Source organism: Bos javanicus, chromosome 3, assembly GCF_032452875.1.
Source record: "Bos javanicus breed banteng chromosome 3, ARS-OSU_banteng_1.0, whole genome shotgun sequence".
Lineage (NCBI taxonomy): Eukaryota > Metazoa > Chordata > Mammalia > Artiodactyla > Bovidae > Bos > Bos javanicus.
This window is the reverse complement of record NC_083870.1, coordinates 32,222,784-32,239,063: the sequence shown is the minus strand read 5'-3', so window position 1 is coordinate 32,239,063 and position 16,280 is coordinate 32,222,784. Positions and strand designations below refer to the sequence as shown.

At 46.8% G+C, this 16,280-nt stretch overlaps 1 protein-coding gene across 2 annotated transcripts; it reads right to left on the bottom strand.

The window, feature by feature from the left end:
- Positions 1-1,698: 1,698 nt before the first annotated feature.
- On the bottom strand, positions 1,699-14,692 carry LOC133244105 (oviduct-specific glycoprotein). 2 transcript variants are annotated; one of them, XM_061410812.1, is made up of 11 exons: positions 14,618-14,692; positions 13,868-13,897; positions 13,247-13,487; positions 12,081-12,137; positions 11,104-11,269; positions 10,526-10,650; positions 8,652-8,760; positions 8,367-8,552; positions 6,689-6,805; positions 3,524-3,659; positions 1,699-2,545 (listed from the first exon to the last, which is right to left on the bottom strand). In XM_061410812.1, the coding sequence occupies exons 1-11, from the start codon at positions 14,640-14,642 to the stop codon at positions 2,079-2,081; spliced, it is 1,659 nt and encodes a 552-aa protein (XP_061266796.1). In that variant the 5' UTR covers positions 14,643-14,692; the 3' UTR covers positions 1,699-2,078. The 2 variants fall into 2 exon arrangements, with proteins under 2 accessions (XP_061266796.1, XP_061266797.1); XM_061410813.1 differs by having other exon boundaries at positions 13,283-13,487.
- Between the last annotated feature and the right edge of the window lie 1,588 nt (positions 14,693-16,280).

Genomic DNA, 16,280 nt, shown 5'->3' with positions numbered 1-16,280 from the left:
AAAAAATCACAAAGATTCATCAGAAATATTTGTTGTCCATATAGGAGCTAGTGGGAAAATCTTCACCTCTATCTCTTTTCTACTGTAAGAATCTCCAATTAAATATATAATCCCTAACCTTTAAGGAGATGAGGGTAGGGTTTATACAACAAGTAGGAGAAAAACTCTGACAATTCAGTGTCCAGAATGGAATGTAATCCATCTCTATTCCATCAGACCTTACTGCAAACATGGAACCCTTTCATCCAACTGCCCTATCAAAGCACACGCATGCATGCACGCACACACATACACACAAACACAAACACCTAATTTTGTATGTTTTAGCTTTTCTTAAACAAAGTAATATTGAATTTGTTATTGCAGTAATATCCTCCAATTTATTTATGCCTCCATGTATCCACTTGGATAATTTCCTACCATTCTACCTCTGGGCTTGGGCATTTGACTTGCTTTGGCCAATGGAACAATAGTAAATACGCTTCATGAAGAGAGTTAAAAATTAATTGCTGTTGGAGCTTTCTCTGTTGCTTTCTAGTAACAGTGAGACCACAATCTTATAAACTAGCCAGATGAAGAATGGGAGGTCTCGTAAAAAGAGACCTCAGTCAGCCTAGCTGAGGCCATGATAAACCAGCCTAGCCCACCCCAACCCACTAGCTAACTGCAGATGCCTGAGCCATTCCAACCAGGACCAGCTAAGACAAGTTCAGAACATACAAACCACCCAGCTCTTCACTTTTTTTAAAAAATGAATTCTTAAAAAAAAAAACACACACCTAAACACAGCCTAAATTACTAACCTCTAGAATTATGAGCTAAATAAATATAATAGCTGCTTTGTAAGATACTAAGTTTTGCAGTTGGTTTGTTTCACAGCTTAACTGATTTGTGATATATGCTGTGGCAATGTGGTCCTAGGGCCATGTGTCCATACATGTGTGGACATATTTTCATGAGACCTTTAAAGTCTAGGAGGTGCACTGGTGCACTTCCAAAATAAAAGATAACACCGATGGCAGATCTGACACTCACTAGCATCATTGTTTCCCAGAAGGGGAGGGCAAGAAATTGATCCTGTGTCTATACTGACTTATGAGGGTCAATCATTTCCAGAAAAATACTCCATAGGTGGATAACAGTGTGGAGTACAGGAACTGGGGTTTGTGGAGGAGACCCAGGAGGAGTATGCAGGCAACTTAAAATATACTGATTGCGTCTTTCCCTCCACCACCTCTTTTCTTTTCTTTGGCCTTGCATGTGGGATCTTAGTTTCCCAACCAGGGATCAAACCTATGTCTCCTGCACTGGAAGGCAGACCCTTAACCACTGGACCACAAGGGAAGTCCCCCCTCCACTACTTCTTGTGCAGAGAATAGGTGAAGGTGTTTTATCAGAGATAACTAAGACTTCCAAAGTAGGGAATATAACGGGAAGATACAACTCCCTCCTCCTTTTCTCAGCACCCTTCAGCAATAGGGAAAACTCTAGAGGAGATTTTGGCTCTGATCACCAGTGAAGTCAGCAGTGTTCACTGCAGAGACTGAAGCACATAATCAACACTGGAAAATATCAGGGTGGGACAAACACAAATTCCCTCCTTCCAAAAATTACAGGAGGGGAAAATGACCTTGAAAGAAAGAAACTGACAATTCACAACCATGGGTCAGTTCAAGAAAAGAACTTCAGAGAACTCAGTTGGCTTCTTATGCTTTCAGTTTATTCAAGAGAGAAGAGATTAACTCATTATGACCTGGGGCCTGTTTGCCCCAAGAACGATGCATGAATGGCTGGGCACAGGCAGCTTCTGTCAGGGGACCAAGAAGAAAAGATAAGGGCTTCCCCCAGCTTCTGCCAAGAACAGACTTGGGATCCTTTATTCACAGCAGAGTTTTCCAAGTTTGTTTACAGAGAGGACTCATTGGAAGGGTTATCAAGTCGTCCAAAAAATAAGTGGGAACAAAGGGGTTGTCAAAAGCAGGAGGAGTGTATCCTGGGGCCAGAGAGCAGCATCCACTTTTCAGCTTCTGTCTGAAGACCAAAGTAACCCACCAGGGGGTCAGGGTCCCCCTCAGAGGTCAAAGTCTCCTCTCCAGAGTCTCAGCCCTCCCATCAGGGGTGACTGTCATCTTTCCGGAGGGGGTGGTCACCTTCTCAGGGACTCCAGCCTTCCTTCCTGGGGGCGTGACCTTCTGTCCAGTCTGAAGGTGCACGGGACCCACAGCTATCCCTCCAGGGCTCACCGCCAGATGGCCCACAGTGGTGAGGGGCTTCTCTCCAGGGCTCTCAGTCTTTCCTTCTGGAGCAGCAGTGTGCCTTCCAAAGGATAGAGGGGTCCTTGTAGGGATTGCAATCTCACCTTTGGGGGTTATGGTCATAGTTTCAGACTTTCTATGAGTCTCAGTGGCCACAGCCTCTCCTCCTGGGGGCAAAATGCCCAAACCAGTGGTCAAATCCCTGGTCATAGTTGGCATTTCAGGGCCAATTCTTGAAGAATTCACAGCAGTTGAGAACCAAAATTTTGGTGAAGGAGTTGAGCTGAACTCTAGAAGAAATCAACAGAAAAGTGTGAGACTCCTACCTCTTCCTTTCCATCCTGTCACTGGCAGAACTAGAGCTGCTCCAGGGATCAAGTACCAGCTCCCAAGCCAGAATAGGAGGATTTACGAACACATTCACTTGTGGATACAGATAAAGTCTCCGCACACAGAAGCCTGGCTCCCCTACTTCAATATGTCAACATGATCCCAGGCACCCATGGACACTCAGTGGGGTTTGCCACATTCCTGTTGAGGGACCCCAAGCAGAAGTCTGCCAGTTCTCTAAGCTTAAGCCCTTGCTTTGACCTTTGCACCTTGAGCAAGACCTTACCCCGAAGCCTATTCCTAACCTGTGGAATCCACAGGAAGAATCCTTTTGTGTCCCCTTTTTGGGAAGCACAAAGTCCAGGCTGAGGGCAAGGAGGTTGCCCTAGAAAGCATGTTGTAAAGAATTAAGTTGGAGTCTCATTTCCACTTCTGACTAGCTGTATTATCTTTCTGAGCCACAAAATGAGGGTTATAGACTGTCTCCAAGGATGCTGCAGCTCTAGCATGTTAGGTTCCATCTCCGAACTGCCCGGGAAGTCTCTACTATCAAAGAAATATCAAAAAGAAACTTAATTTCTTTTTCTGGTGTTTGTTGCATGAAAGCAAGGAAAAGAAATACAGAAACAAACTGATATGTATTGAGTGTTCACCGTGAGCCAGCATGCTTTCATTTCACATCTCATTTAGTTTGTATAATACTGACATGAGTATAAGGATTATTCCCATTTTGTAGATGGGAAAACAAAGCTCAGAGAGATCAAATGGAGCATGCATCCAAACCAAGATTAGAAAGCAGACTGGCCTGGCCATCAAAGCTTATTCTCTTCCTTCACTGTCGTTCTGCCACAACAAAGCCTTTATATCTTATAGAAGGGACCCATTCAGCGGCTGCTTGTGCAACTGCCAACCCCAGCTTCCAAGTCATAGCTACTCACCATCATTCACCAGGAGATTATTCAACGTGTGGACAAGGGGGAAAGGGCCAGTGCCGCAGAAATAGCCCCTGAAGTCATCCAGGTCCAATGTCCACACCATGGCCCCCCCAAAATGCTCTCTCTTTATGAAAAATGCCTGAAAAAAAGGAGTGGTCAGTCAACCTGCTGTTCTAACCATCCTCCAGACTGAGTACAATGGCAAAATCAGATGGACTCTCAGAAGGCAGTATAGCAGGATGGTTAGCCACATAGCCTGTCTTTGAATCTAGCCTCTATTGCTTATTAGCTATGGCATCTTGAAAAAAAGTTACATAAACTTTATGTGTCTTAGTTGCCTCCTGTGTAAAAAAAAAAAAATGTATAATAATACTTCCAACATTTTTAGGATCCAAAGAATTCCTACATGCACATGTTACAACATGGATGGAAGTGGAAGACATCATGCTAAGTGAAATAAGCCAGTTACAAAAGAACAAATACTAAGATTCCACTCATAGAGGCTCTTAGAGTAGTCAGATTCATACAGACGGAAGGTAAAGTGGGGATTAAGAGGAGGTGTGTGAGGGAAGAGTGAGGAGCTATTCAATGTGTGTGGAGTTTCTATTTGGGAAGACAAGAAAGTTCTGGAGAGGGATAAGTGTGATAGTTACACAACAGCGTCAATGTACTTAATGCTATTGAACTGTAACAAAAAGTAAGTAAAATGGTGAATTTTATGTTATGTATATTTTCCCACAACTTGAAAAAAAAATTTTTTTAATTCCCACATGTTAAATATTTGGAGCAATACTTTGCACATAGTAAATGTTCATAAATGTTAAGTACTGTCTGACTTCCCAAACTGCTAATTACCATTATCATCATAAACAGTAGATATTGCTTTATATTTTTAAAAAATCACCTCAACATACCTCATGCCAAAATGATGCTATAAAGGAGGAATAGAACAGATAATATCATATTCTTTTCACAGATAAGTAACACAGTCTTTTGTCCAGGAGTTTTTAAATCACAGATATAACTAAAAGGCAGAGTTTAGACCCCAAACCAGGTTTTATTATTACTTTGCCAGCACTCTCTGTGCTAGCGGAAAAGGCAGACTCATATGCAAACATCTGCATGACTTGGTAATGACTTGGTCAAATCGGTTGGCTCCTTTCTGAGGTTTAATTTCCCCAAATGTAAAGACAGCAAAGCTTAATTATTAAGTTGAAACTGTGACGATTCTGAGATTTTATCCTACTTCTAAGCTAAACTGGGCTTCCAAAGTGCCACTAGTGGTAAAGACCCCGCCTGCCAAAGCAGGAGACGTAAGAGACTTGGGTTTGATCCCTGGGTCGGGAAGATCCCCTGGAGGAGGAAATGGCAACCCATTCCAGTATTCTCACCTGGAGAATCCCATGGATAGAGGAGTCTGGCAGGCTACAGTTCATAGGTTCACAAAGAATCAGACATGACTGAAGCAACTTAGCATGCACGCATAGGCTAAATTAACCTGTTTTATATGTACATACACACACACACACCCCAGATCTCCTGATCAAAAAAGTGACCATTTCTACTCACAGTAAAAAGTCAGATTAGCACCTGGAGTTTGCTCTCCATTCCCCAATTATCCAAAGAGTGATGGGAAGGCAACCAGACATTCACCTGCACGTGCAGCAGAGTCTGCCTCACAGGAGAAGAATCCCAGTTATGGCTCTCAAGCTGACACAGGAAGCAGGCACATCTTGCCCTTTTCCCCTCTAGAGAGACCGAGAGCTTGGCTCTGGACAATAAGGCCTCTCCGGGAAGGAGATTTTACAATCCATGCAGGTAAGGAGAGGACTCTGGGGGAGAGGGGAGGGGAAACTTTCTGTTTAATTACAGCTGGTCTGTTTGCTTTACTCAGAATGCCTGGACAGTGCTGGAACACTGAGAGATCCAGGGATTACTGCCTCCCAGTGATTACCTGCAAGGTTTCTTTCAGCTGAGATTCTGTGATGAGAGCTCTTAATTATGCTCACACTGGGCTCACACCCACCTCTAGCTTGGTAAGGCTCTGTAACCGCCCCTCAAAGCAAGGCCACCCTGCACTGCTGGCTTCCGGCTTTCCCCAGCAATGGGGTCCACCACCCTCTCCTGTGTCCTATGGATCATATATTTAATTCCACCCAACTGGATAATTCCAGAGTCACTGACCTTTTTTGTGTCTTCTGTTTCCAAACCCACAGAGTTAGATCCTAGAAGCTGAAAGTCATGCTCTCTACCTCTCTCCCCACAGCAGGTCTCACCCAGGATTAGAGGAAGTCATAGTGTCTCTTCATGATAACTGCCATATTATCTCTGCTTTCTACCGCAAATGTTCCCCAAAGAACAACCAACACCAGTCACTTCCACATCACTTATGAGAGGAGACACTGTGACATCCCTCTACTTATAAGCCCCGACATCCAGGCAGTGACAGACTTCTGACAACTGCTCACTCATCAATGGCCTCTCCTCCCAAACTCCCTAGTCCAGACCCTTATCATCTCACACATGCACACCTGCAGTGCCACACAGATTACAGTAGGATCACAAGGGGATACACTGCAAACAGTTTCCAGGTTCTTTCTAGGACCTGATGAATATTCAGGGTTGGAACTAAGAATTTCTACATCTATTAAATCTACATCTAATCTAGGTGATTCCAAGCAGAGGCAGGTTAGGGAAACACTGGAACATGCCTTTTCTGTTTTAATTCACTATTTAAAAAAAAAAAAAAAAAACTTGCCAGGTTCAACATCATAGACCACTGTTGATACAGGGTGCAGTGGTGGTCACAATTACTGAAGTCTAAAGATTTCAAACTCACAAATCATATACCTGGCTCAGAAACCTGATTTTGCCTGAAAATGCATACAGGATGAAGGCCAAACACCTTCATCAGCATTCAAGTATCTCCATAAATTCTCCTTTTTAAAATAAGATGATTGGGGCAGGTTTGATTAGGAAGCTCCAGTTAGATCTGGTATGCCTAAAACTCATCTAAGATAGTCATTCTCACCTTCATTCTCCATGCAGTACACACACACCCATACACACACACACACACACACACACACACACACACACAGTACAGACAAGGGCCTCACGGAAGCCAGAGGAAAACTGTGCTGGAGCAAGAAAGGACCAAGGTCTCACCTTGTAACCGAAGCTGATGGCATCATCATAGCCAACCCACTCCTTCCCCTTGAAGGCATATGGGACATACTGATCATTAATCCAGCGCTTCTTCGCTCTCCGGACAAAGCAGCAAATCTGCCAGGAAGATCACCAGGGTAGTTCTGTGAAGTGCCATGGAGCGAAGCAACAGCAAGGAAAAAGAACCCAGGAATCCCTCACCAGGGGGTGACAGGAAGGCAGACCAAACAGGGGGTGTGGAAGCCACTCACAAAGGACCTCCTGTCTATTCCAAAAAATCCCTACTACTGCACATTCCTTCCATCACATCTGTGATATACACAAAAAGAACACTAAGGAGTGGGGGGTAGCCTTAAGAAAACAAACCAGGGTTAGGTAAAATCAATACCAAACTACTACAGGAACAAACTGTCCTTTGACCAAACCTGTTCCTTTCTCAAAGACTTTTTATGAATAAGTATCTCCTCTGTTCACTAAAACCAACATAAACTGCCCCATCTAGGCAGTTATCGAACTAACTTTAGAATCTATAATAACTGTAAAGGCCTAGAATGCAGGGAAAACTAGGTTATTATAATCAAGAAAGCATTGAGTGTGGTTTGGGTACCCAGCCCTGAGCTGGAGACCATATGCTACAAAGATGTAGACATGTTCAACTTGGGCTGTCAAAGTTAAGGTGTGGAAGTTTTTCCTTTGGGGGTGGGGGTGGTCATTAAAAGTTTATCAAAATCTCTTTCACGTAATGTCCTTCAAGAACACTCCCTCATCACTCATAACTATGCTTCACTGGATTAGCAGGGAAACACCTTCAGGAGCCAGGACAGAGCAGAAACTGGAGAGACACCAGCATCTCCGCTACCACCACAAGCAAAGATACAGCTCGCCCTCTGGCGTCTGCTGTCCTCTGCCTAGAAGGTCCTTCCCGCCCATCAGCATTCCGATTGTCCATCACGGCTCTGCACAGAATTCACCTAATCTAGATCCTACAGCCATGCAATCCATGCCTCTTACTATCTTCCCTCGTGTTTCACATTGCCCTGGGTCCATGGCTCTTTCCTCCACTAGAGCAAGCTTTGTTGAGATTAGGGGGTGGAATTGAGGTAGAGGAGAAAGAATCTGTCATGGGGGATGTCTTTGAATCATTTCAGAATAATCTACCAGTGAGAAGGAAGGAATCAGGGAGAAGAAACAATATTGAGAAAAAACAAGACTGGCCAAGAGTGGTTAATGACTGAAGCTGGGTGAAGGACATTTGGAAATCAGGGAATGAGAGGATGTTATACTATTCTTTTACTTTTGAAAATATTTGAACTTTTGGGGGAAAAAATATATATATATATATCTTACAAATATTAATTATGTTTATTTAGGCCATATAGTAATTCAGGATTGACTTAAATATTATTTAAGAATCTTCTAAGGAGTGAAATATCTGTCCCCCTCCATTCAGACTTCACCCAGTCCCTCACCTCTTACAAAGGACTCAAATAACTTTCCCAAAAGAAAAGGGAGCATCCCAGAGACTGGATGTCCCTTACCACAGCAAACCACCTCCTTGTCCTATGTCTAACCCTCAGTCTTGCCTTGGTCCCTTGTCCCTGATTTGGCCCTGGGCTCGGGTCGGGGAGCCCTAACTCACAGACAGAGGTTCACAGACAGAGGTTCCTGTTCCCGTCACCTCATAATAAGCCAAGAAGCCAGCTTGTTTGGTGTACTTCCCTGGAGATGCTGGTCCCACAGCTTCTGCCCTCAGCTCATTCTGAGAGGCTTTGAGGAGGTGAAAAGTACGTCCATAGGTGGGGAGCCCCATGAGGAGCTTCTCAGGGGGGACCCCAAGCTGTCGCCAGTAATTCATGGCATATGCCTGCAGGGAGGAAGAACACAACCCCTCCTTGTTACCAAGAGCCACTGGCCTGGCTCAGGGGTGCATGTCTGGGCTGCCTGACAGCTTTCCTTTTCTTACCGAAGATTTGGGGTCTCCAGGCAGAGAGAACAGAGGGCTATTGTGTCCTGTGACCTTTTCCCAGCTTCCATGTAAGTCATAAGACAAGACACTGATGAAATCCAGGAGTCTGTAAGGGGCAAGAGGAGGTATGAAGATCATGCTAGCTAGACTTTCAGAGCACCAACTAGCTAACTAGCTGAATGTCGGCCACCCAACACCACTGCCGTCTCTGCCCACAGGGACTGCCCAAGCTGTGCCCTGCATGTGAGAGGCTGCCCTAGAACACACAGCCAGTGAGGGACAGCAGTGTGTCAGGACCTATGCCCTCCGGACAGTATGCAAGGGGTCAGACCAGGAAACAAAGGCGTCCTGGCTGATACAAGTGCAGCAGAGGTCTGTGTAAATAACACGTGTAATCAGGCAGCATAAAAGTGCATCCATCTTTCTACCATTCCAGGAGCCACTGGAACCCACCTCTTCCAGAAAGCTTTCCAGATGGCGAGGTGCAGTTGAGCTTTATCAGGGCACAGTGTGGAGGTTAGCATGGATCATCTAATTTAATTTTAATTTAGCCAATGCCCTAAGTACCACAATTGTCTCTATTTTAAAATGAAGAAATTGAAGGACTTCCCTGGTGGTCAAGTGGTTAAGAATCTTCCTGCCAATGCAGGAGACATGGATTCAATCCCTGGTCTGGGAAGATTCCACGTGCCACAAGCCCATGCGCCGCAACTACTGAAGCCCAAGCACCTAGGGCCCGTGTTTTGCAACAAGAGACACCCACTACAATGAGAAGCCTGTGCACTGAAATTAAGGTGTAGCCCCAGTCACCACAATTAGAGAAAAGCCTGCACACAGCAACAAAGACCCAGTGCAGCCACAAATAAACACATAAAATAAAGAAGTTAAAACTCAGACAGTTACCTAATTTGTCTAAGGTGACCCAGCTTGGTGAAGATGAACTCCCTCAATCCCACATGGCTCTACGACCAACACGAGGCAATTCACTCCACTGGGGTCCACCTTTCCTGCCTAACTGCTCTCCCTAAATAAAATCACATTCAGAAACACCCTGCTTCACCTCTTGTGTTCTGCATCTAACTCAGATTTCTTATCTGTAAATACCTGATTCTTGAGCTTTGAGAAAATTAGTATAGAACTGGCATTTCCAGAAAGTTATGTGCTTTCTTGGGGCTTCCCAAGTGGTGTCAGTGGTAAAGAAACTGCCTGCCAGTGCAGGAGACATAAAAGACATGGGTTCGATCCCTGTGTCAGGAAGATCCCCTGGAGGAGAGTATGGCAACCCACTCCAGTATTATTGTCTGGAGAATCCTATGGACAGAGGAGCCTGGAAGGCTATATAGTCCATAGGGTTGCAAAGAGATGGACACGACTGAAGCGACTTAGCACGCATGAGAGTTCCTTGACTGATTTTGTGATTTTGGCATAAAGATCTCTGCTCTGAAAACAGGCCCTGACTTGGCATTCCTGTTTTTGTTTCAAAGGCAGTAGTTGGTAATTCACAAATGTCTCTGATGCCAGCCATCTGGCACTTGGTGTACATCCACAGGGGACTCCAGGAAAACAGAGGCCAGGCCCCTGGATTCACTCCTTGAGGCCCAGCTATGGGTAATGCAGATCTCTACCCAAGAGGATGCTGCGGTGTGGCCTGATGCTCCATCACTTCCCTCTGATCTCCTCAGGAAAGCTTGGGCTTTAGGGAATAATCCTTGTTCCCACCTACCCTCCTGCTAGGCCCACCTCCCACAGGTGTTCTCACAGCAAGGCAGGAAATCGAAGCTCCAGGACAGTGCTGGGCACCTCTGGGTTCTGAGCCCAAGATGCCTCCTTCCCTCCAATGCCCTCCCCTCAACAAAAGAGGACCCACTCACTTGCCCAGAAGGCGTGCTTCATACGCTTTCTGGACGACATGGGGGTCCCCAGAGACGGCAGCAGACAGCAGCAGCCTTGGACGCATGGTGAGCTGGGCCTCATTCTTGAAGGCCTGCAGGAGCTCCTGGGAAGAGAGAGGCAGATGAGAGAAATGGACAAAGCAGAGTCAAGTTGGGGAAAGCAGGAGTCATCCAGGAAACAATCTTCCACAATAACAGAGCCCCTGGAGCCAGAAGAGTCAGACACAGGCCCTGCCCACAGGTTCCCAAGAAAGGGGGACGTGAGCCAGGGTGGTAAGTCGCTGAGCAGAGGGCTGGCTGCAGGCCCAGGAGCAGAGTTCAGACAGCCTGCCTGAGGGAGTCCAGCAGATGCATGGAGAAAGTGTCACTCAGGCTGGAGGGCTGGGGCCAGGCCAGTGGTGATGGAGGGAAAGGCCTCCACAGGGCCCCTGCTCAGCAGCCTCTGTCCACACCACTTTCCTGTCCACCCCTGGTCTTAGGCTCCTCCTGTGCCCGGGGCCCAGACATGGTCAAAACAGAATCACTTCTGGATTCAGGATCTGCCAAGCCAACCTTACTTCAAGTAAGAAGACAAAGGTCCAGCGGTCACGCGCAGGGCTGCCTCTGAGTCCAGGGTACAAGAAGAAGAGGTCCAGACCATCAAAGCCGTGTGTCCTCAGGAGGGCGATCACTGAACTGACGAACCTTTCCCGGTTGGAAAACGTGGACAGCATCGTGGTGAACCTGCAGGGGGACCAGGGCCGAGGCCAGGAGTGCTTTCTGCATAACCGTGCTCCCCCCAACCACTCTCCTCTTTGGTTCATATGTGACTGCAGAAAGGAAGGCAGAGCTTTGAAACTCTCAAACCCTCTTAAAGCTCTACCAAGCCCTGGACTTCACGCTCCAGGGAGGATTTACAAACCACCCCTGCCCCTGCCAGATGGAAACAACACTCAGCCCGGGGTGGAGACAGTGGTTCACAACAGCTCTGCCTTTGAAAACCTGGTTACTCCTGCCCAAGCACTGACCCTCTGCCTAAATAGATAAAGGGGAGGGAAAATAAGCCAAGGGCAAGTATTTCCATAAAGATATCTGAGCTAATGGGCCCATAAGGTGGCAGAGGGCCAGGGTCTGACCAGGGGTTCAAGAGTCTCTGCTCTTCTATTCACTTGCTGTTTGACTGTTTTCTATTTTTTGTAGTATTTTCTCTTCCATAATGAAGACCCTATTGGAAAATCTTTAGTATAGTAAAACCGAACTTTAAGTAATTTGGAGCTAGTCCTACATGCAATGATTAACCAGATTCAGACTTAGGCATGCCTGGTTCCATTACCTGATCATCACCCTAGCTGGTCATCTCACAGGGACACCTGGGTGAAATATGGTAAGTTCCCTAAGCTCTCACTTGTGGTTTTTTTCCTACAAATTTGGAATGCAAACAGCCACTTTAATCCTTTCCCCTATCAAGCATGACATAATGAGTAAAGCTGGCCTGCTCCCCACCCCCATCACCATACCCCAACCCCAGAGAGAAGACCTAATAGCACAGACTCACCTCACGGTGCCAAAGTTCCACCCCCCAATGGACAGCAGCGTTTTCAGCCCTCTGTTCCTGTGAGGGGGGACAGCGTCGGTGAGTGGGTTCTCATTCAGTCATTTGGGGAACAGTGGGAAGTAGTGGGGATGGGAGGAGGGGGAGGAAAAGGGGGCAGCAGGTGGAGTAACCTAAGGGAGAAAGGAGTGGAGCCCAAGATGGGGAAGAAGGATAAAAGAGACAGCAACCAGTCCACATATACATCATCACACCCAGGATCCCAGGCTGTCTAAGCCCCCCAAACGCCCCACTCCCATGACATTCCCAGAAAAAGGAAAAGAAAAAGCAGCCTAAATTTTCTCTTCACTCACTTTCTTGGTCAACAAACGTTTATTGAACAATTAATACGGGCCTCTGACTGCTTTGGGCCTCTCTGGTAGCTCAAATGGTAAACAGTCTGCCTGCAGTGTGGGAGACCCAGGTTCGATTCCTGGGTCGGGAAGATCCCCTGATGAAGGAAATGGCAACCCATTCCGGTATTCTTGCTGGGAAAATCCCATGGACAGAGGAACCTGACAGGCCTCAGTCCATGGGGTCGCAAAGAGTCAGACACAACTGAGCGACTTCACTTTCACTTTCCAACTGCTTTAGGTGCTTGAAACACAGCAGTGAACAGACGGACAAGCTCCCTGCTCTCCTCTCCAGAGGCTGTGCTCTAGTGACATGGATTTTCTCCACTGTTCTACAACCAAGCACACAGCGACAGAGTCCTGGGGAGAGAACACTGAGCACCAGCTCTCTGCTGGGCGCTGACCCAGCCACTGGTATACAAAGACCATAGACACCAGCCCTTCCCTTGGGGTTCATTTGCAGGTGACAAATGATAATGAAACACTAGCACTTGTGAAGCTTTTGTGATATGCAGCTCTCTCCGAAGCATTTGAAAATAGAATCCTGAGCACTGGGCTTGAAGGGTGAGTTGGGGTGCAAGGCAGAGAAGAGAGAGGAGCATATCCTAGGCAGGGGCACAGCAGCCACAAGGGCAGGGAGGCAGGACAAGCTCAAAGTGCTGATCAACGGGGAACTCCCAGAGCAGGGACACTACAGAGAGCCCTTGACAGAAGGAGGGACCCAAGGATCAGAGGAAAGGTGACGACTAACAGAAGAAAAGACTTACTCCTCTTTACCTATAAAATACAGCCCCACAGACACAGTGAACACACCTCTCCTTGAGCTTGTTGAACTCTGGGTAGAGGATTTTCTCATCCTGGGGATCCTTAGGAACAATCTGATTGTTGCTCATCGAGGCAAAGGCAAATACCAGGTGGGTGCAGAGAAACGGGTCCAGATCCCGAGGCAGGATCGAGGCAGGGCCGGGCCGACTGAATGCCCAGTTGGTGAAATAACACACCAGCTTGTGGGCAGCACCTGGCAGGGTACAGCAGGCATTATTGGTAGAAACCAAGTGGGGATGGAGCTCAGCATCCACAGCGGCATGGACACTTCTCTAGAGGCCAGTCCACTGTAACCCCCACCAAACACATCCCCCCAAAGCTACACTGTGGGGAGGTCCATCCCCCACTGTTGGCATCCCCCGGGGAAAGAACGCCTCATGAAACCCTGGTCAGAATGGATCCAAGAGTATGGATCCTGGCAGAGAAGACCCAACAGTGACTGAGAATTTGCTGCTGAGCTGCACTGGGTCAATGATCCCCAACGCAGAGCCAGGGTGGGCACAGAGGACACTGGACTTGGAGTAGTTCTCAGTGGACACTCTCCCTGGCTCTGGAGAGGACCAGTTTCCTCACCATCATGGTGTTTCAGCACAAGGAGCAGCCCTGCAGGAGACAAAGGAAGAAACACACGTAGATTCACGGGTACACCCAGAGTGACACACCCCAGCTCACCCTCCAGCTCCTACAAATGCAGATACACACACCCCTCCCTCTTCTCTACACTGAGTGGGTGAAGCCAGATCTATCTAAGCTCCTTTCCACTCCAATATACTCTACGTGTAGACACACAGGCTTTGCATAGGGACAACCATGACACTGAAAGTCCCAGCAAGGTTCAGACCTGTGGTTCTCAACCCTGAAAGTGTTAGTCACTCAGTCGTGTCCAAATCTTTGTGACCCCATGGACTGTAGCCCACCAGGTCCTCTGCCCATGGAATTCTTCAGGTAAGAATACTCAAGTGGGTAGCCATTCCCTTCTTCAGGGGATCTTTCTCATTCAGGGATTGACTTCAAGTCTCCTGCATTACAGGCAGATTTTTTACTGTCTGGGCCATCAGGGAAGTTCTCAACCCTGGATGCTAATTTAAAAGTAGTGATATCCTGGTTCCTCCCTCAGAGATTCTGATTAATTGGTCAAAGGTGAGAAAGGTTGAGACCCACTGTTCTGATCACTTCTCCTTTCACTGTGTCCTATCCACCTCTACCTAATCCAGGCCCCCAAGTCCCAGGATGCTCCTTGGGTACCAGTGAGACAACAAGCTTATGAAGCCCAGCACCTCCTGATCTAAGAGACATTGAGGGGCTGGGACCCACCACACTCACCAACACACAGCAGCAGCTTCCCCATCTCTGTGGTCTGACAGCTGCAGGCCTAGGGCTGGAGCCCCTTTATATGAGATTCCCCAGGTACAACCGTGGGACAGCGCTGAGACAGCCCAGCCACACACACACAAAACCAGTGATTAATAGGCAGCTGCCCAGAGTCACAGTGACCCCAGCATCTCCTGTTGTCCCGCCCAGCAGAGCCATAGTTCTCAGATCCAACAAAGGCACAACTCCCTCTGACACTGGCATAGACGGGGTGTCCACCACCAGCCCTGGTGAGGGCAGGGCAGCGCTCAGCCCCTCTTCCTGTAATTCAGCCCCACATGGACTGAGTACGAGGAAGAAACACTGAAGGGCAGCAGGAATCCTACTGTTACGAGATTAGTGATTTGGAGGGTTGCATAGTGTAATGTTAAAAAGTCTCAGCTATGGACTCTGCCAGGTCAAAGTTTGAATCCCACTGTCAAAAAGTGTAAGTTCTAGCATCTTGAGCAGTTAGTCAGCTCTTTGAGCTTTAGCTTCCACACTTGTAAAATGGAGGTAACACCTGATCTCACCTCATAGGGTTTTATACGATTTAAAGAGATAAAACTGTATGAAGAACTGTGACTTCAGTGCTTTGCATATATGAGGACTCAGTGAATGGCAGCAGTTATTAGAGATGGCACAAGAGTTTGCCCCCAGAGCAGGGTTCTCAAACTCAAATGCTGACAGGCAGGTAATGTAAATCAGTGAAGTGGACACAATAGTTCACTCTCCAGTGGATTCGAAGAAAAATAGTCCAAGTCTAGTAACACACTTCAGCTAACATGAAGCCTCTCCGTTGGGAAACATCAGAGATTAGCATGAACAGCCACTAACTTTTGCCTTGCAGTGAAACAGAACCAATTGGACGATTCTTCAATTTCTAAAGAGAAGACACAAATCTGAGTTTTGTATGAGCCAGTATATGAGCCGATGATGACACTGTCATGAGAGGGGTCATGAACCTAAGGAGTAAACGGAATGCAATTCTGGACACCTAAGAGCCAATCTTTTTAAAATATTAAGGATAAATAAAATAGGTATATAAACCAATGATTTCATGATCCACCAGTTTACTTTTCTGCTAAAAAGGTTCTAACCATGAGTAGGTCCCATATTTCAGTGTCTGAACTCAATCACAAGGACCAAATATTGGATGTTCTCAGTGTATTCACTATGTTTATCCTCTCAGAGACTCAGACTACTGCTCACCTAATCACATGCCACTGAGGGATTAACTAGATGTCAATAAATAAAATACTGCAAAGTAACAATGGCTAGTGGTTGAATTCACTTCCTTTCCAGTATGAAGACCAGGGAAGTTTAATTTGTATCAGCAGGTTGCTTGGTTGCTGTTCAACTGCCCAGTCACGTCTGACTCTTTGCGATCCCATGGACTGCAGCGTGCCAGTCCTCCCTGTCCCTCACCATCTCCTGAAGTGGCCCGAGTTCATGTTCACGTCCTAGGAACTCTCAGGAGTCTTCTCCAGCACCACAGTGCAAAGGCCTCCATTTTTTGGTGCTCCAGCTCTCAAAACGGTACATGACCACTGGGAAGATCACTGCCTTGACTATATGGACCTTTGTTGGCAGAGTAATGCCTCTGCTTTTCAAAACACTGTCTAGGTTTGTCATA

What these genes read in the sequence shown, in the direction of transcription:
- LOC133244105 (XM_061410812.1), bottom strand. Translation starts at nt 14,642, where the DNA reads ATGGGGAAGCTGCTGCTGTGTGTTG. An exon ending in CCTTTGTCTTCTTACTTGAA is followed by an intron (nt 10,651 to 11,103) that starts GTAAGGTTGGCT and finishes CTCTCTTCCCAG; the next exon opens with GAGCTCCTGCAGGCCTTCAA. An exon ending in GCTTCTTGGCTTATTATGAG is followed by an intron (nt 6,806 to 8,366) that starts GTGACGGGAACA and finishes TCTTCCTGGCAG; the next exon opens with ATTTGCTGCTTTGTCCGGAG.